The following is a 21,854-nucleotide window of genomic DNA, read 5'->3' as shown; positions in this document are numbered from 1 at the left end:
GTGGTACTGCACCTTTTTCCTGTTCAGCTGCTTCACTAAGTTCAGGAAGTTTAAGTCCAACTAAATTTTGATTTCTCAGCAAAATATGCTCCTGTTAAGAAAAACAGTAACATTTACAAGTAACTTAACTAGAAATCTCAATATAAATATACCTGACAAATGAACACTAAATATAACATTCACTTTAGTTAATAAACATAATTGAGATATTTACATGAAGTTATAGTTATTACAATATCAGTATCACATATTTCAAATTTCATACATGCATTACTTAGCAAAAATCCTGGTCATGTGAATAGAGATTTGCAATATGGGCCCCTTACTCAAGTACAAAAAGGGAATTTTAGTAAATGAATATGAAAAAAACATAGTAGCAAGCTAGTATTCCAGAAAGGAGAAAGTACAGAAAATCAGATATCAAAGATTTTGCCACCTTATGGAATTAGTAGGATTTACTCACACCAAAGCTGGGTGTGCTAGTAGATGCAAGTTAATGCTTCACTGTTACTGTACCACTATTCCCTACAGGTAGGGAAGAATACAGTCCTCGGGATTACACATCATTATCTTTTCTCCTTCTATCATCTCCTCATTTCCTACTTTCATATTCTCAAATATATTTTAAATTTGTAAACACCTGCTTTTGTTTATAAGTAGACAACTCCAACTGGTCAGAGCTCAAATCCTGCATAACTAGAATTACATGCCACATTGTATTAATTTTCTGATTCTGTTTATAGCTGTTTAACAGCTACGAAAACAGTCATATGGCTCAGGTGCCTCTATATGAACATTTCCAGTACATATATAGTAAGAATGTGTGTTACATAAACAAGAAAAGATGAATAACCAAGCTGTCATTCCCAAGCACTACAGTGGAAAGGAAGTAACCAAAGTGCAAAATCTGAGGTCCTCAGATCTGTCAGCCCTGTACTTGTCTTAAAGTATTAACTAGCGGAGATTGAAAAAAATATTATGATGTTAAGGGAAGGAACTACTACTTCTCCCCCTTTTAAAGGTCCTATACACATTAGTTGCTGCATCATTCCATGCTATTTCTACTTTTTTAATAAAGTAGTTAATTCTTAGGGTTTAATTATTTCAGACAAAGTTCTTTTTGACAAACATTTAAGACAACTATTTAGCAACAGATTAATTTACAGATTTCAGAGTCCAATACTGTCCTTCAAGAGGCTGACAGATTTGCACCATGTTAGAACTCAAAACTCTAAGTCTGCTTATCTGCTCTCAGGGGCACTCAGTTCAAAAACTCTGGGCACATTTTCTGAGGATGTTCAATAAGCAAAAATGCATGCTAAAAACACTTCCTGTCCTCTGAGATCTTGTAAATGTAACAATATTGCAAAGGCCTGTAATCTTGAATGACAGGACAACTACCCTTAAAAGGGACAATGCCAAGAGGTAAACAGGACACAAAACCACTCAGCTGAACAAAGCAAAAATGATTTTTAAATCCAAAGAAAACTTACAAATAGTACAAGACAGAAGATCTTGTAAGCCCTTATATAAAAGTATAACAACTATCTCAACTTCAAATTAAAGCTTTCTGTTTATACATAGGTCTCATCCCTTTCACACAGAAATCAGCCAGTTAGTATTTTGTCTCTCTGGTTCTGAAGAAAATTATGAAGGAACAGAAAAAGCATAGTACAGGGAAGTAAAGGAAGTGAAAAGAGCGTAAGTGACCCTTTTAAAGAGAATATTGTTATATCCTCAGGAAGGAAAGATTCTTCAGATCTAAAAAACTCTTTAGAAACCAAAATAGATCATTTTACTCCAAAGTATGTTTTACAAATGACATGGCTGTTAATCAACTGCTTCCTGTTTATAGTTCATGTAAACTGTGCAAAAATGAATTATTGTGTTTTATACTCACCTTTCTGCCACAATGAAAGCAATTAGTGTTTCCTCGACACCAGTATTACAATTTGTTTTTCCTGAAGACAAAACCCCCTATGTGCAAGAGCACATGCATAAGGAGGAGACAACAGCGCAGTTGAGGCGTATTTGACAAGAACTACGAAATAGTAACTTCATGGTATTTAGTTACAGGTTACAATTTACTAAAGTTGGAAAGGAAAAATGATACAATATTGTATTTATTTTGCTGAAATTGTTTGCCATTATATTAACATACATTTCTTGCAACAATAAAAATAATGCTAGCAAGTTGAAAGTTTAGTAAGATGCAAAAATAACTTTAAAACAGGATACAACTGATAACTAGGACTCACCTCTCTGAGCTTTGTCAATTTCTGCATTCGAACAGGCTGAACTTGGATTTGGAGGTCTTTGAATGCTTTAAATTGATTGTTGGATTTATTACCACCAAAGCTTTTCTCTTCCTCAGATGGTAGTTTTAAAGGTGTTTTATCTTTTTGTCCAGGCTCCAAGCTATCCCATGATACAGCTCGTAGTAGAGGAGGACGCAGCCCACATAGTTTAAATTCTGGTTTACAAGAAATTTTATGGTCCCTCATTTCTGGAACAGGAATTTTTAGTTTTGGATCTGTATTTCCTATTCCTGGTAAATAGGTTCTTAAAGGAGCATCATTTTCTTTTGCTTTCTTGAGGAATGATTTTGCAAGTTCATTTTCACAAACATTCATGCAAGTGTTAAGAGACATTCTGCCACCATCACTGCCTGAAGGGGAGCATTTGGGCAAAGTATCTATATGTTTACGCGGATCAAAGTTTTCTTTTTGTTCTGACAGTTTTTCTTTGGAGTTTTCAAAACCAGCAGAACGTGGAACCAGCCTTCCCTGAGAAATCTTCCTTTGATCATTTGGCCTTCGATCCGTTAATCCCTTAGCAGCATTCTGAAAGTAGAGACACATATAAAACAGAGAAACAACAGTGGATTTCTCTTTTCCCCTGCTCTGATGATGGATTTTCCACATATAGAGTCATTTTCATTGATGTTTGCCTTTAAACATGTGCTTTTGACAATGGAAATAATTTTTGAAGGGCACTTGAAAGAACACTGAATTGGAATTCTCTTCTCTGAACCTTTGAGATAACATCCTGCCATTCCAAGTACTCATAGCGCTAGGATTCTCATCATCATAATGTAAGGTTTGCCCAAGTATACACCTTGAGCCCTATATCTTACAGCACTGTTACTTTCCAATTTTTTTGATTTGACTTTTTTTTTTTTCCTGTTAGTTCCTCACCTCCCAAGGAAAAAATTATGGTTTTTGTACACAAAAGTTAAAACATACTAATTTGTCTCCATGTTTCTCATGTTTCCATGTTCATTTCTAGTTCCCTCCGTGCTGGGGTTTTTAATTTCATATAATTTAGTACTACTAAAAAGTCTCACTAATATGTACTTCATTACTCTGATCACCAATCCATACTTTCTTCTATTACATTGTTCCTTGGGATTAATAATTTGCATTGTTCTATTGAGTGCACAGGATCTCATTGTCATGCAGCTTTAACAAGCCACAAGTCATATCAGTGAAATCAGGCTCTAAGTTACAGCTTTAAGGAGTGGGGAAGGAAGGTAGAGACATGTTACTCATTCTGCCCTCACTGTGATACAGCAAGATGCAGAGACAACTGAGGCAGATGTATAGAATATATGCATGCAAGCTGTTCAAAATCTCTGTGTGCATTACCATAGGTTATAATTGTTTGCAATCTCCAGAAGAGAACGGGCAAAACAACGTGTGCCTGTTTCTTGGTTACTCTGGTACAGAATCTAAACTTTTGTCTAAGGGCACTTGTATCAGTAATTTAAGGCAGCAAACAAACGTAACTTGAGGGCTCTGCTCTAATTATATTGCTACTCCTGCCCTTTGTAGTTACTGCTCCAAAGTTCTGCTGAAATATATATATATATACGCACACACACACAAAGCATTGCCTAATCCACTTATGAGAAAATCTCTTTAAAGGGCCATCAGGCCATCTGATGTTACCTAAACCAAGTTAGGAAGCATTCACCTAAGATGCTTCGCCAATAGATGTGCAGATTCGTACCATCCTATCTGTCGTACAGAATATTAAGTACAATAACCTCTTCTGCTAAATTAAATGGGTCTGGAAGAAGACATCTGTCTAAAACACCAGTGTACATTGAAATGGCTACAGTAGGTTTTTTTCCTTGAATTCTGAAGGTACTTAGCATATTGATTTTAATTAAGATAAAGCAGGAATGAAAATGTGTTCATAATAGGACACACAGGATAGCTGTAGCCCATTTTTCATCACTATATTGCCAGGTGCTTTGCAATTTCTTAGCTCAGTATTGTTTTTTTCTTAGTTCAGTATTGCTTTTCTGTTCACTTAGTAAAGTTTTTAGCCTTTTTAGCTGCACAAATAAGTCATATGTGCTTAGAAAAAACAACAGATTTTGTACAACACCATATCAAACACTTACCTCTGCAGTTTGCCTCTCATCTTCTTTCACAGTTCTGTTATTCTAGCAAAAAGAGGGAAGAAAGTTGTGTATGTCTTACAAAATTTTCTTTGACATCTATGCTGCGTTATATACAAATATTAATAGATGAACTTTAAATATTTTTTACATCATTATATTTATTTATGAAGTAATTTTAGGGATTGGTTTTTCCCATAGATTAAGATCATATATATGTTTCCATTTTCTATACTTCACAGTTCTCTGTGATCCTTCAGCAGTCATTACGTCATGGATTTTGGTCTTCAGAATTAACATTTATTAGTTTCTCAGTTTGCAAGAAAACATGTTAATAATCATATTTTAGTATTGAAAATAGTATTGAAAACTTCCTATTTTCCTCAGGGACGAACAGAACAGTGTAATATAATATAGTCCTTTAATAATCAGGTTACTGTGCAGATTATTCAGCTCTTTCTTACCGGCCCTGGTGATACTGACTCAACGCTAGTGGTTTCGCATGCATCAGATCCTAGGAAGACATGTGTGATTAAAGTGTATCCTGATGGTTTTGCTCAAAAGTTTTAATACCACAACATTAGCAAACACATACACACACACTTACATCTAAGATGAAAACTTCAATGCACAAAATATTATTTAAAAGGGAAAAATTAAATCTGAAACACAAAAAGTGAAAGAACACTAGAACTTCTCAAACATCTATTATTGAAAAGAATAAAAAGGAACCTGTCGCCAAGCAGCACCACAGGAGCAAAATATAACAAAAACACAAGTAAATATTTACTTATACATCATCATATATCAAGATTTACTTATATATCATAGGTATTAAAGAGCTTTGTCATATTCAGGAGATGCTTGAATGTATAGATTCTGGCTTCTCCAGAGATACTAAGAAAATTTGTTTTATTTTATTTTTTATTTTTAATAACTTAAGGTTTGAACCTGCATAGATCATTTTACCTGATGGAACAGGAAGAGTGAGAGAGTTGCTCCGAGATGCTACTGGTGAAACTTTCGGACTAAGTGTAGGGGAAACAGCTTCATTAAAACAAGAGACACAAATAAAAAAGTAATTTTATTCTCTAGGCTTGTGGTTTCTGATTTTTTTTTAATTCATGCAAGATTAAAACATTAATCTCATAGTTATCAAACAGTCATGTGTTTGTCCCAAGTATGACGAGTCACTTTAATTGCCAAATTGTTTTTGCCAATTATGAACTTAGAGTAAGTTTTATCTCATATACGTAGCACAAACTAATAAAATTTGTTGATACCCAGAATTATCATTCCCCTCAGTTTTATGAGATTGTAAGCATCGCAGAGGAGTGGGCACAAGAGAAGAACTCAAGGAATTTAGAAAAAAAGAGAAATTTAACTTAAAAAGATTTAGTTTTCTTTTCCCTACAGAAAGTGTCAAGCTGATTTTAAGACAGAATTCTGTTTTGAAAAGGTATTTCAAAGCTAAATGAAAGTCCTATTTCACAATAAAAATGACAATTTTGTCCTAGCTTTCAAACACTTCCTATGAGGGAAAAATAATTTCAAATGACATTCTAGAACAAAATATTTTATTCTATCATTTTTAAAGGAAGATCTGGTCCAGTTAGCTTAGTTTACAACTATATTTAGAATAAAAGTCTGTGTAATTATGTCTGGGTGGTATGTTTTTCCACAATATTCATATCTAGTCATTAAGGTTTAATTTTATGTACAATAGGATCTCTAGGCAGTAAATCTTGACAAGAAAATTTGTGACTTTTTTAAGATTCCAATTGAAATAGCTCCTGCTTTCCTATTACAGTGTCTGCAGTGTGTCATTCAGACACCTACAAACATTGTCTTCTACTGTTACATTTGAATATAGATTGGTCATTTCTGCTTCATACTGAATTGTGAAGAGAGACAGAGGGATTCTAACCTTCAAATTAACAAAGTGTATGCCTACAGTAGCAATATATGTGTTACAGTAGATATTTATTTATGCCTTTGCAGATCTTTGAAGTACAATGTGAAATCTTATCTTCAGAATCTGCACATACCTGTGGGTGATTCTGGGAGGCTACTTCTTGATTTTCTGCCTCTGCGCATTAGAAACCTCTCGCTCACTTTCTTTGCTTCTTCTAGTAATTCAAGGTTCTTCTTTTTGTCTTCCTCTGATATTCTGACATCTGGCAGCTGATCATTTACCAAATCAATCACGTGACCACTGTTATCTGGGTTGAAAACATCAGAATTACAGCTGTATTTCATGTATCCAGATAGGTTGCTGCATTTCAGAGTAACCAGCACAAAACATCTGTAAGTTGAACTTCGAGCTTACATTAAATAAAATTTCTGACTGTTAATTTTATAATGCTGTTATATTCACAATTTTAGAGCAAGTCATCAAAACCACAGATTACCCACTGAGATTAAGTCAAAGATGCTCATAAACTCACGATCACTATCTAAAAACGTTATCAGTATTCCCTGTGCATGCACTCCCTATGTATGCATTACAGATGTGCATGTACATGAAAGAAAACTTCAGTCAAGACAATCAGACTGTATGTAGGACATCAAGGTGCTTCAGTGAGTCCAGAGAAGGGCAACGAAGCTGGTGAGGGGTCTGGAGAACAAGTCTTATGAGGAGCGGCTGAGGGAGCCGGGGTTGTTCAGCCTGGAGAAGAGGAGGCTCAGGGGCGACCTCATTGCTCTCTACAGGTACCTTAAAGGAGGCTGTAGCAAGGTGGGGGTTGGTCTATTCTCCCACATGCCTGGTGACCAGATGAGGGGGAACGGGCTAAAGTTGCGCCAGGGGAGGTTTAGGTTGGATATTAAGAAGAACTTCTTTACCGAAAGGGTTGTTAGGCATTGGAATGGGCTGCACAGGGACGTGGTTGAGTCACCATGCCTGGAGGTCTTTAAGAGACATTTAGATGTAGAGCTTAGTGATATGGTTTAGTGGAGGACTTGTTAGTGTTAGGTCAGAGGTTGGACTAGGTGATCTTGGAGGTCTCTTCCAACCTAGGTGATTCTGTGATTCTATTTACATCTTCATTGCATGTCACATTTTCAGAGAAAACATCCTAGCTTGAATGAATAATCACTTCTTACCAACAGAAGTCAATGAACTTGTTGAATTCCTAGTGGCACGGTTAGAATGTCTTCTATGAGGACTACGAGGTCTAGAGAGAAAAATAAATGAAAAAAATTATGGGAAGATGCCACAAAAAAAAAAAAGGGAAGACTACAGAACAAAGGAATATTACAGAAATTACTTGACATTTACTGATAACCTCAGATACTGTAAACTTTCAATTTCTCAAACTAAAGCAAGTAGTTATTCCTATCATGACATGAAACTCACCTAAATAGGTATGTTACAAAAAGTAATTTTTAGTCTTTGTAAGTTGATAGTGTTTCCTAAACTAAGTTTTATGATTAAGATAATTTCTTAGGCTGCCACACTGACATAGCAGGTAAATATCTTAAACGACATCAGAAAATTAAGTGCTGATCCAGCAGGTAATGCTGCTTTTATAGGGCTGCATTATAATTCTAACTCTTAAACAATCTTGATGTTCAGAGAGGTACATTTGAAGGATACAAGCAAATTATAGTACCGATTTTGATTGATACTTCATGATTATTTTTTCCCATAATTCAAGTCTAATATCAGATCAGTAAATTCAATTTCCAGGTCAAGAACTATGTTTTATCAGAAGATTAAAAATAACCCTAATTCAACTGAAAATTGAAGTTTTCAGCTTCAGACAGGATTGTTATTTCAATTCAGTAACTTGCCTAACCTCAAGGTGCTATTCTTGCCTGGCCTACCTGAATGGCCCCAAACTTCTGCTTCAAAATTACTGTGTTTAGTTGTTATACTTTGTTCTTCCAACTGTTTATCTTAGAAAAAATATCTACTTCAATTTTCAACTGATATTTTATCTCACTAGATCAGGAAAGCAGTCCCATCTCAGTTTCCATGTCCTTTCACTGAAACAGCAAGGAGGACTGAACAGATATAAGACAGGAATGGAAAGAAGAGAGCTGAAAAAGGAACCTAAACTTGTTGCATCTGGTTTTTTTTCAGAGGAAAAAAAAAAGTGAGAAGAGAATTTTAAAGATGCTGACTAGTGTTAGAATATGTTCTAATATCTAATAATATTGTCCTGTGTGGAAAACAAAACAAAACAAACCCAAAGTTATCCAGCAACAACAAGCTACCTACAATTTTTGTACGGCATACCATATGCAATAACAGTAGCTTCACCAGCATCAGCTTAAATTGTTATTAATATCTGCTTTAATTCAATATAAAGATAACATGCACATGACTGGAAGGTATATGCACTCTCAAAGATATATTTAATATACTAGAATAAAAAAGTTAAGAAGTATTTTCAACAGTTGACAAGACTATAAGATGCTAAAAATAGAATTTAAATTAAATACCTGCCAAAATTATTGTTAAAACCTGAAAATTATTTTTATTATCACAAACCTCGTTGGAAATTCTGAACTTACAATTAAGCCTTACAAACTGTCATACATTGCAAGTGCATCTTTTGCCAAAACCACACATTCCGTCATTAAAAACATTGAGTAATTTAAAGATGGTGCAGATTGTTTGTAAGAACAATCAAACAACAGTTTGTTGCTACATTTTCCTTTCAGTAGAGAAAACAATTCTAACAGATTGCAAATATCATTTCTACAACATGTATTTTTCAGCATAACACTACGAATACTGCCAAAAGATGGTCATAGAGCTAGTTCTTTAATTCAGAAAAGAAACAGATGAAAGAGATTTTCTACATAAGATATGCCCAATTGCAAGAGTCAACACTGATGGCTGACCATACCATGAAAAATTTCACTATTTGAAAGAACAGTAAGATTTAAAAAAACAAAACAAAAAAAACCACAAGGATAACTTTCATAACTTTGTATCAGTCTACAAAGCTCTTCTTGCTTCAACAGAAATATTTATATAATTCAAGGCAGCACTACTGGTATTATGTAATTAATAGACCAGAATCAGGGATTTAACTACTAAATTGAAAATTTTCCAATGGGGGGAGGGTGGGGTACTTGCCCACCAGCATGTCAATTGCCTACGGATGGTGTCCAAGTAAATGTTTAAAATTTGGACATCAGACAAGTATTGCACATTGGCTAGTGTGTTCCATGCATAGAACATGAGAAATTTAACTGTCAGTCATCCTTGTAGGGCACACACACCATTCTATGCCTACAGAAGGACCAGATAATTTTTTCCTCACCAGGCCATATTTTATTTGCTAACAGGAAGATGCATTTCAAAAGTTGCAATTGTTAGTCAAAAACGTACAAAATTTAAATTCACATTTTTGTTTAAGTTTCAAATTATGCTATTCTGAAAGATTAGAAAGTTCATGTAAATTTTGAAGGACACCAATTTAGGTTGGCAGGATTAGTGACACATGAAACTCTACTCTTGCAGTATCAATTGTACTCCCATCACCCCACTTACCCGTACCCCAAATTAATCAAAATAGAAATAAAATATAATCTAATTACAAAGACATATCAATAATCTTTTAATATTACACAGATCCTGGAATTACTGTACAATTTATACATAGATTGGTAATGTATTATGTAGTACCTGTTAACCAGATTTTTATCAATTTCTACATCAGGCATAACTGCATTCTCTGGAAGAACAATTGAAGGTGTACTGCATGTTGTTCCTTCAACAGTAGTGTCCTGAATGATTTGAGAGAAATAAAAGTGTAGTTAAACAGAAATTCAAAACACTGAACATTGATGTGAAAAATAAAAATGCATTTGTCAATTTAGCTTAAAGAGAAAATGACTGAACTAAGTGAGAATTAGATTTTATTTGATAAAACATATGTGAATTAGAGGCCTTTAGTTAAACTGCTGAAAAGAAGTGATGGAGACCTGGACTGTTATCTTTACAAAGGTTTAATGCACACAAGCTTAACTTAATAGGCATGCAAATTCTGGGAAAACCTTATAATGGTAGACAAACTGATTTTTTCACACAACAATCCATTCTTCTACTGAATGGGTCTAACACCTAAAGAACTTAAGAGCTGAATGCAAGAGTGAAAAACAGCTTTGTATAACAGGGCTAATTTAGGTACACAAACTTTGAAATACTAGTTGCGTACCATGAAAACCTGAATAAGTATCATATTAAGTTTGCACATGCTATCCAGAAAAAACAAATAAATAAATAAATAAAATTATGTGGTCATCTTGTCAGTTTTCTACTTGTTTTTCCCTTCCATTAATTGGAAAAAATATTTTAAGAATACATAATTGCAATATTTAAATAAAAACAATGCAATTTATTTAAGTGACAAGAGAAACTGGCAACAAATATCAATGTACACTTGTCTTCTTAAAAAATATGATAACTTGCCCTTAGGACTTAACTCCACACTTTCCACCACAATGATGCCAGTGAGCTGAAGAGAAGGAATCTGTTTTCTGTGAGATATCCCAAATGGAGATGTGGAGACGTATCAAGTTGGAATAAAGAACTGTGGATTTCTACCACGATGTACTACACTTAGATTCTTTCACAAACACACAAATCAAATGAAATCAACCTCTGTGTTGTTGAAAGGTTTTCTTGTACGAAACCAATCCTGTTTCTTCAGTTGGTCAAGAAATCAAAAAAGGGATTAATGCAAAATTATTCTGCGGAGGAAGGGTGGGGGGCATAGGCAGGGAGGGAGTGTAGGCACCTTTTAGAAGGTAGCAATTTTTAATTTCAAGTAAAATCCTGTATAGAACATACCATAGCAGTGCAAGTAATTATAGTTGGAATGAAAGCTTCCCCAAAGTGGCAGGGAACTGCCATCAATCAGATTGTAAGATCCAATAATAATAATAATAATAATAATAATAATAATAATAATTCTAAGTTCTCAAAATGTAACTGGCTTCCTTATTTAGTCATTTGAGTCTAAATTTTTCTTGAAACTACATCCCAAAGCTCCCTAAGATTTTTTTTATTTTATTTTATTTTTTTTTACTTTCATTGGCATTGGATTAGATGAAGTTTGTGTCCCTGTCCATGATGTTGGGGGTGGGAGGGTGGGGAACTAGGTTATCTTTAAAGGTTCCTTCCAGACGAAACCATTTTGTGATTCTATGACATTTCTGAATTTGCTAAAAGAACATGTTTACTACCCATAGCGCAATGCCACTTACATTCTGCTGTTATAAACCTAATTTTGCTTTTACTGAAATACATTTACTCTCAATTATGCTTACTCCTTTTAAGAATGCTTACCTGCTACAGGCTGACACAAATGTAATGAATTCAGAACAAGTTTAGTTACTTTAGTAATATTCATTAAGATTGACTTGATAAGCTAAACTACTACACGATTCGTTCTTTAAATGCATAAATTAGTGTTTTTATAACAGCTTTTTATTGTCTAAGTTTTAGAGCAGAGAAATTTCAATTCTTCAAAATGAAGGCCATCAATTTATAATTTTGTTTCAGTCATCTAATGTCAGGTGAAGAAATTAGTGTAGTCATAATGTTTGTTACAATAAACAAGTGGCCAAGAGTATAAATTGAAGTGAAATTATATGCATACAGAAAAATATTAGTAGTCATGTAGCTGTTGGGTATCAGATACACCTTTCAACATCTTTAAGTGAAACATTTTACTCTCCTTGAATTAATATATTCTGGTTAATTCAAAGAACTCTAGAAGAATTTTGAAAATAGTATAATAATGCAGCATATAGCACAACTTTTCTTCTCAAATGCAAATAAAATAAGTTTTGAATTGGACATCAGATTTAGAGTTCTTGGTTTGGTTGTAAATTCAATCTTATTTATTTTTTAAAACTAAAATAAATAAATAAATACATTCCACACAGCTACATGGCTCTAAAGGCATAAGTCTCATATGACTTTTCCGGACAAGTTTACATTTTTGATCATAGGAGAGCAGGAGAGGAAACATGCCAAGAAAATAGGAACATTTAAGTTTATGAAAAATATTCCTGTAACATTGTGAATGTAAAAATGTAAAAGCATCATTTATTATGCGATACAAGCACACAAGTAATATTGTATTATAATAACTTGAAACAATTTTTAGTAGAATTCTTGAATATGCTACTAAGTATCAATGTATTTTGTCTATGACAATTTGTTATTTATTTTGTATTTTGTCAATGACAAATTCAGGTGATTGCCACGCTGAGTACACAAGCACATTGTTTATACTAATCTCATCACTGCCAAAGAGTACAAGTTTTTCATGACATAAGAACATCAGCCTTAAAATCACTCAATTCCATTTTAAGACTCTAAAAACAGGTCATTTTTAAAAAAAAAGAAAAAAAATGGAAAAGACCATAGTCAAGGCTAGTTAAGGTCAGGTAGAAAACACTAATCAGTCAGCAACTATAGCAGTTCAACTTTTACATAGATGGAAACTCATAGTTCCTATTGTCCAAATCTTTTTTATATGGACTGTCAATAAGAGCTAGAACATGAAGCTCTTCTCAAGGCCAGGTGAATTCAAAGAAACAAAGAAAAATCATACCCCAAGGAGCATTCAAGACTGATATATGCAGATCTTGGAACAGGAGCTCTAACTGGAAGCTTATATTTTTGTACATCGTACAACTGCACAAGGATGAGACAGAGGTTTTCCATCACCTTCCTATTGCTTGCCCAAAAATGCCCTCTCCATGTTAGCTTCCAGACAAAACTGTTCTTCATCCATCTGCAATAGCTGCCTCACCTCCTAGTACCAGTGACTACTTGCTATCAGTCTCTGTTCACTTTTTGTCCCAAGCCTTCCTCCCATACAAATGGAGGGTAAAATTGACTCCACCTCTGTGGTTCACATGAGAATCCATTCACACACTCTACAAGGATGATCTTGTGCTATCTAGTCCTGTTGGAGGGGTTTTATGCAGGGCTGGGAAGATAACAAATGCAATTTTGTCCATATTAGAAGATGCTGTAGAAGAGGCTCAAGGATGCTCAGGGTAGATGGGATCTGCAGAGATTCTGGCTGTTAAGCTCTACCAAGCCCTTGCTAAGCATACAGAAAACATGCTTAAAGAGTTTTATAATCCAGCCAAATTTGGATGGATTTGAACAGCAATGGAAAAAATGCATCCCTGCTACAAGGGCTACCATGCCAGAACAGTCAGATGATAAAGCTTTCCTGTATACCACCTGAATTCTTTAAATCATTGAAAAACAAATCCTCTGCCACATGGCCTCATCCTCAGAAAATAACGAAAGGACTTGACTGAATTGCAGAATAAATTTGGTCCAAAACAGATACTCACATGAAAGGCCTCAGACAAATAACATGTCTCAGAGCAGTTTTTTGAGTAAGATGGGGTTTTAAATAACCTTGATTTTATATGTTTAAGTGAAGTGCTGAATTGAGAGCTTTGTAAGGAAGGTAATAAAATTCTGTAGTAACTATATTTAGTTGAAAGAGACAGAAAAAAAGACAAAATGAGCATGGGACATCTTCAGAACAAAACAAGTAACATGCAGTGATTTGATGAAAGTGGAACACACATTTAAACAGGAAGAAGAAAAGAATAAATGCAGACTCTTGACTGATGGAATAATGTGTGTAACAAAAATATTATGAGCTTGAGACATGCTTTTCCTCAGCAGTCAGACTAGACAGAAAAATAGTGGTCAGGATACAACGAGAAGAGAAAGCTGGAAAAAGACAAAACTTCTCACGTGAAAAGAGATAAAGAAGGCATCTCACAACCAATGCTAAAAGTGTAGGACAAACAGTAGGATACTATAAATCTTTTAACCTACTTTTAAGGATCTAATTTTCTTTGCTAAAAGCCTAAAATCAGTTATTCAGGATATCAGCAAAAACATATCAATTTAATGTGAAACAAATCTAATTAAGTTAAAATGTAGAAGTGGCTAAAAATGACACCTAACTATGAGTTTTTTTGATTTATGCTGGGAGAAATTATTTTTTATGGAACACTTTTAAAATGTTCAGTACTTCCACTATGTTTAACTGGACAGCACACAGAGTTCAACTAAATGCTCTTAATTCAGATGACATTCCAAACAAGGGGTTAAAGTGCTTTGAATTAGGCTAATTGGTACTCTCAAATACTCTTCACATGGGAGAGTTAAAAACAAAGCAAAATAAATAAATGAAAACCAAATACACAAACCACCTTCTTGACTTATTAGTTTCTTCTCAGCTAGAAGTCTGATAAACTTGTATCCATCTATGGTGTTTATCTCAAGCCAGGAAACTAACACTCAGCACAATGTGCAATTTGGACAGAATGCATGACATATCAGTGTAGAGTTCACTGCTGACAATGTTTTCCAATGATGCTGAAGTAGCGGATGTTTTCGCCTAAAGTGTAGAATACAGTGTCCTCAAATCCAGTAAGTGATACATTTTTAATTGAGGATGTGCCAGATTGTAAATCCTTTCCTCCTTTATAACGGTTTGTATCAAACAGGACGATCTGGGTAACCTGTGACTTGGTAATTCTTTACTTCAGCTAAGCTAACAATTTATTAAAAACAACAACAAAAAACTGTTAGAACGTAAAACTACTTTTTATCAGTGATATACATTATTTAAAAGGCAAAACCATCATCACTTAATGATTTTTTAAATTTATCTGCAAATAAAACATGTTAAAATTTATGTATACAATCAATTGGATTAGCAAAGTGATGAATGTCTCTTGTCTCTCTCACGTGCACTTGGTATAGTTTCAGTATATTTTCAGCTACTACTATGACAAATATAGCACTGAGTACAAACCAAAAATCAGATTTCCTTCTTTCACACACACGCAAATTGGATATCATCTCATACATCTATAAAAGCAACACTAGATGTTTCAAGTTTACTGTGAAGTAGAAATCTAAGTTCTTTTCTCAAAGATTAAGGTTTTCTGGAATAACATCAATTCAATTTCCACTCCTTAATCTATAAAATACTTACAAAATTCTGAGAGAGCAACTGAAAGATCATTCATAGCTTCATCAGTTAATCAAAACCCACCAATATACAGCAAGGCACTAGATGTTATTTTACAAATTCCTAAAGGTATACAAACTAACAGTTTCAGCCTCAGGTTTCCAAAACAAGTATCAGAAACATGCATTTGTAAGAGTTCTTACCTTGGCAGGTGAAGAACTGTTGTGTTGTGCCACCTTTGGTTGATCCTTGTCTTCAGGTAGGGTTGGCATGGTGGATGGTGTGAAGTACGTTGAACCACAACGTGGACTAATACAAGCACACACTGCTGAGAATGAGACTGTTTCAAGTTAGCCTGAAGGCATAAGCACTGAGAGGCCTTGTGATCCACTGGCTGTGTTAGATGCCAAAAATACAAGTCAAATCCATTTAAAAAAATCTATGCTCTAATACACAGATCACTTTACGATAACAAACAGTATCAAGGTTTAAAAGTAAAAGCATTGTCTTGAGTTTTATTAACTAAAGCTTTCAAGGTCAAGTGTAATTTAGTAAATGCATGCTTATTGCTATTCCTACCCCTCCCCTCCATTTCACAGATTATTAGTATTTTTCTACTGTGACTGTGTTGGCTGTGATTAAACTGCCATCTCTAAAGATCCTCCAAGAAGGACGCAGCATCCTGGATATCTGTAACATGCCTTTTAGTAACCAACAAAGTCCTAGTGCTACAGAGTATGATCTCAGATCTCAAAGAAAGGAAAAGCTCTGGGAGTAAAATTGGCAACCCAGATGGTGGCACTCTTTATTTGAGCATGTGCTGAAGCCCTTTAAAGGCCTAGGTTAACTTTTCAAACACTTTAAAAAGAGATTCTTGGTGTACATCTACGTAAGCACTGTGCAGTACACTTTTGAAGAAAATACCAGTAATGCCTGAACGGGGAAAAAGAAATCACTGTCTACTAGCTGAGAAAATTATTGTTGTTAGTATCAACTTTAGCTACTGCCTTCACACGGATATTGTAAGCATTAAAGCATGTAAAATAGTCTGAAGTAGAGAAATCAGAGGTATTAATCCTTTTAGCTGCAGTGTATTACAAGACTTACCCTGACACCTACCGGACAGTTAAGGAACAGTCCTCATAAATAAATCATCCGATTCCTTGGTGGCGCCTACAGGTGAGAAATTAGGCGGTTATCAGAGACAATCGGGTATACAGTAACCAACTGCACTAGTAAACTATATTCCCTTAACAGTTAATTTGCAGCTGTGCATAGAATGGAGCTATACATTGAAACTCTAATGTAGTAACAACTTCAATAGTAAGTCAAGGAGATGAATATACACATCCAGCAGAGGTTCAATGTCTAAAACCTCATATTCTCCCAAAACTGATGAATTACTAATTTCATTATTACCCTTTTATTCTATTAGAGATTAAGATGGATGGAGCAAAAGAGTGGTGATGGTGAGATGATTTAAAGTTCAAGGCATTTGACAACCTAAAATTAATTTTCTACAGTTTTCCTATCCATTTCAGGGAAGGGCAGGGAAAATTATTAAAGAACTTATTGTTTTATTTTAAAATTAAATTAAAATTAAGAAAATAAGATTGTCAAAATACTATATATTTATACACACATATAAACACACACACACAGTGCATATATATATTTATTTTAAATCAACAGAAGAAAGTCACAGGAAATACCGAAGCAGCCTCAGTAGTGACAGTTCCTCACCTCAGCTTTCACAGAACTTGTAAAACCTACATAATGTGTGAAAACCTTAGACTAAGGAAGTAGGTAAGACCTATGCATTTACTAGATTTATTTCACATTCTATTGGAAATTTCATTTTCTCTTTTGCTAGAAGAATCAGATACAAGTCCACTTCATCTGAAATGCCATGTAGAACTAATACACTGAAAAAGCATCTATACATGAGCATTACTGTGAGTATTACTGTGCTTTTGAAAAAAATACCATTATTCCATTGAAGTCCTTTGGTAAAGACTGTGGAAAAGATGCAACACAAATTATGTCATTATGAAGACCAATAAAGAGATGACTATTTTCTTTTTTTTCCCCCCCACTGTCTCCAAACAGTATATTTACTTCCTGGAGCAGGATATGCTAATCACTGTAAGAGCAAGTTTCAAGCTTTTGTAGAACCTGTTACAGGTTAATTTTTAGTTCTACTGCAATAAGTGAAAGCTCAGTTTGTATCACAATTTTACCCACCTCTAACTCCAAATAAAAGGAAACAAATAGAAGTTTTCCATGAACAAAAATATATTTTTCCTTAATAAACATGTTAAAATCATCTTTAAAGTCCCTAATATCACAGAAAACAGACATTTAAGAGGACATTTTAATAAACCCACAGAGATCAAGCAGATAGCAGTTGCGTTAAACCTCTACTTCAGCAGTTAAGTATTTTTGTACCAAACAATAGTCACCAACTGCTAAAAACACACAAGGATCAGACAGAGGCATGGAAATGAAAAAATGACATGGACTTGCTCTTCATCTTCATCTCTGTAACAATATGCTGGCATCCTAACCATTTTTTGTATTTGCAAGAACTCATTCTAACAAAAAAAAAAAAGAAAAAAAAAGATTAATTTGGCTATTTATCCAAGCTCCGTTAGCATTGGCATTATAAATTTATAATGGTTCTGATAGGCTCAATTCAACAGAATGCTAGGCCTGAATAATCAGGAATGTTTTAAGCCATGGCCAAAAGTGTATTTCCAGAGTCCTGTGCAGAGCTGTATAAGTTTACACATCAAACTGATTTTTTGTCTTAGATGAGTTCCTAGTATACTTCAACAAAAATAGAAGTAACGCAAGTCATACTGATACAAGAAAGAGCTATTAAGCACATTAAGTTTCAGTTCATTTTTCAGATTTAAAAAGCAAAGAAAATTTTAAAAGATAAAGAAGTCAACAGGCTTATCTAAAAATAGAAAGGGAAAAATCTCAAGCTGTGTTATTTTAGAGATGCAGCATAGAAAGTACAGCCAAGTGAGAATGGAGGGTAGAAAGATGAATTCACACCACATTAACAACCCCCAGATTTGGAGTCAGCTGAGTTCAGCCACTGTCTGACACAATTAGAACCTTACTCAGACTTCCTTAAAAAGCTATCTTAAAGAGAGGAAAAAGTTCCAAGTCTTTGTGGGGCTGATAAGTGGGAATATTTGTTCTTCTGACCTTTTTTTTCTCTAATACCTCTCCAGAAAACTCTAGTTCTGAGAACTGTAAAAACAAAAAGCTTGCATATGTTTATTCATATTCTGAAATTTCTTCAAACAAACAGAGAATCTGCACACCTTGATGGCACTGCTACAGTCTGCTTGGGTGTGGAAATAAGGGCTACTACTTTTGCTATTTCAACAAAATATGTAAACATATAGTTTAATTCATAGACTATATCAATCAGAATTTCTGAATGATGATTTTTAAGCTGTGCAGTGTTCTTAAAACCAGTAGGCCAAATCCTTTAAAGACTTTGTGCTTGTTAACCAGAAAACATCACATCTTATAAATGCAAATGCATATAACCAGGAGCAAACTTCTTGCTTCACGCTGTGCAAGGAGTTCTGCCTTCTTATGTCTTAACTACTGATTTCTCATACTAGTAGAAAATCGGATGGTTTAGATATGATGGAACCATAAGATACTAGTGAAGCAATGTTCTTCTTCCATCTTTTTGTTGAAGTGACCTTATGCCTATTTGATCAGGTAATGAAAATCAGCCCCAGTACGTGTCAGTGAGAAACAAAACATATAGAAAAAGAGGGCTTAATCAGAACACTGCCAAGAACTAGAGGAGCTTATCTGCATCTCACAGATGTAGAAAAAAAAAGAAAAATGTCCTCGAAGAATTTATTAGAGATACATTTTTTCCTTTTTCATTAGAGCATTACAAAGGAGTACAGCCTTGGAACCTGTAGAAATTCAGTATCTCTACCTACAAAAACATCTTAACAGCTTATTGAAGCCTAACCCTAAGTGCAGCGAGCATAACTATCCTGGTACTAAGCCTGGTTCATCTGCCAGCTGAACAGCTTTTGGAGTCTGGAGTCATGCTGCCATTAACTTCACCAGCTTTATCTCCTACAAGAATAAATATATTTCAGCCAAAAAAGAAAGTGATCTGTTAACAATACATGCAAGACAGTGAAATGCTAAGTAAAACACACAGAATAATTATTCCTTATGATATTGAAAGGATAGATACCAAAATACAACTGCACCTTAAAAATGGTCAAGGTGCACAAGAACATGTTAGTATCCTAGTCACTAACACTACTGCAAGATTCATCTTTTGCTAGGCATTGAACAAGCTCTGTCTGGACTAGCTCTGTCCTATCCAAGTCTGTCATGAGATTATTGCAGTATTTTTATCAGAGTAAATGATTCCAAGAACAACTCCTGAAATTGCAAGACCCTCAAAATTGCCTTTTAAAATTGAATACTTGTAGAGATTATTAACTCACATGTCACAAGAAGAAGAGACATGGGTGAAGTTCTAGAACATTAGTCTGCACAAGCCTTCTGCACCTACAAAATGAGTTAAAAAAGAACAAAATACCTATGCTGTTCACCAGATTCTACTTATTCCCACACTGAGACAATGTAAAGAAAGAAAGGGGAAAAAAAAAAGAGAGAGGATGAGAGGATGGAGTGCTTCTTAACATTTGTCTGTTATTGTAAACTTACTGCTTAAAATAGTTAGGAAAAAAATGATCCCGAGCTCAAATTTGTAGTCAGATACAGATCAGTGAATGCAGAGAACTTACTTTTACCACCGTGTAGGCTTAGAGTACAATCTCCAGGAAATGGTGATCTGGGAGCTCCACTCCATAAAAGGGAAAAGTATTTCGAGGCCCTTGGCTTTCACTGTGTTCTCTCTGCAACTCATTTTACCACAGCAGAGAAAGCTAAGTATGATCAGCTAACTTACCCTCTGAGTCACAGCTGAGCACCGCGTTAGCAAAGGCTTAAAGGTGCTTTACTCCATCTCCACTGATAGCTTGGCAGATGACCTCAAATGCTCTGTCACATCACAAGGATATAGGGGAAAAAAAAAAAAAAAGAGCAGAAATGAACAGTTAAGAAAGCACTCTTATTAATATTTATTGAGCTTTTGCTGCCTCCGGTCAAGTGAAGCAACTGTCATTTGTCAACAATGGGAGTTATGTACTCATGAACACAGATGAACCGGACAGCTGTGAGCTGCTTTTTGTAACTTTCCTCTTTGTTGTATTGCAAAGTGGTTGTAAAAAGTTACCATATTAGAAAGGTATATTTTTGTGTTCCTTTTATACAGCTGTAAAACATACAGAATTAATAGAGCATTTTGAATCATGTTTTGCACCTATATTCAAACCAAGTGTGAGGAAACCACAGTATTTTTCTTATGTTTGTATCACAGGGGAACCTTCTAAAGCACAAAGCATTGTTACAGCTTTTAAGATACACAGTTTGTTGGCATACATAAGCAGTTTCAGTATTTGAAAACCAAGAAACAATAATATAACAACAGATTCAGAATGTCTTAAGAGAAAACCTTTAAGATTTTGCACTGGCACTTCAAAATTTTTGTATAATATGAACATCCACGAGAAAAGAAAAAAAAAAAAACAGCTAAAGTTCACTCGTTTACATTTTTATGTGACAAGACATACTACATGGAAATTAGAAGATACTTTCCTTATTATCCACAACATATAAAAAATGGCTTTCTACTGCATCTATTTGTTATGTTAAGAAGTTGGTATCTCATAAATTTAATACCTAGTTTGCAATATGTTAAGATGGCATTTTAGTCATCATTCACTAAAACACATGGTCATAGCCCCAGGACTAATATAAGGTGTCTCTGTAATGATGGTAGTGATTTGAGTTCTTCCTACAATAATATCCATACAATTATACAAGGTGCAACCTGGAAGATAAATAAAATAGGGTTTCTGTTTACAGCCATACAGAATGACACTTTTGCAAGCAAAGTGTATGCAACTACTACATGAATTCAAGACGTCTGCTCTCATTTTGAGAAGTACCAAGAAGAATCCTCCAACAACTTAATACAACTTAATTATTCTAGACAATTATAACGATTCCAGATTGCAACCTAAGAGCAAGGGGATAAACATGAATAATTTCGTCACAACAATAAACCTTACAAAATTCAAAAAGGCCGAGTGCAAGGTCCTGCACTTGGGTAAGGGCAATCCGAAGCACACATACAGGCTGGGCGGAGAATGTATTGAGAGTGGCCCTGAGGAGAAGGACTTAAGGGTGTTGGTTGATGACAATCTCAAGATGAACCAGCAATGTGAACTTGCAGCCCAGAAAGCCATCCATTCCCTAGCATGCATAAAAAGAAGAATTATCTGCAGGTCAAGGGAGGTGATTCTCCCCTTCTGCTCTGCTCTGCT

At 34.7% G+C, this 21,854-nt stretch overlaps 1 protein-coding gene across 39 annotated transcripts in view; it reads right to left on the bottom strand.

Moving 5' to 3' along the window:
• IRAG1 (inositol 1,4,5-triphosphate receptor associated 1) overlaps nucleotides 1-21,854 on the bottom strand; it is a 109,374-nt gene that overhangs the window by 21,118 nt on the left and 66,402 nt on the right. For 14 of the 39 annotated variants that reach the window (XM_066997306.1, XM_066997317.1, XM_066997307.1 and 11 more), the window contains 11 exons: nucleotides 20,375-20,466; nucleotides 16,519-16,572; nucleotides 15,603-15,793; nucleotides 10,053-10,153; nucleotides 7,514-7,584; nucleotides 6,457-6,630; nucleotides 5,378-5,455; nucleotides 4,873-4,922; nucleotides 4,412-4,453; nucleotides 2,259-2,843; nucleotides 13-91 (listed from right to left, as the gene is read on the bottom strand). In XM_066997306.1, coding sequence (XP_066853407.1) covers nucleotides 13-91; nucleotides 2,259-2,843; nucleotides 4,412-4,453; nucleotides 4,873-4,922; nucleotides 5,378-5,455; nucleotides 6,457-6,630; nucleotides 7,514-7,584; nucleotides 10,053-10,153; nucleotides 15,603-15,671 — 1,249 coding nt within the window. In that variant the 5' untranslated portion in view covers nucleotides 15,672-15,793; nucleotides 16,519-16,572; nucleotides 20,375-20,466. The other 25 variants (XM_048070013.2, XM_066997316.1, XM_066997323.1 and 22 more) reach the window with 23 other exon arrangements.

The sequence above is a fragment of the Anser cygnoides genome, chromosome 5 (genome assembly GCF_040182565.1).
Source record: "Anser cygnoides isolate HZ-2024a breed goose chromosome 5, Taihu_goose_T2T_genome, whole genome shotgun sequence".
Taxonomy (NCBI): domain Eukaryota; kingdom Metazoa; phylum Chordata; class Aves; order Anseriformes; family Anatidae; genus Anser; species Anser cygnoides.
The sequence above is the reverse complement of the archived record's forward strand: the minus strand, read 5'-3'. Positions and strand labels throughout refer to the sequence as shown.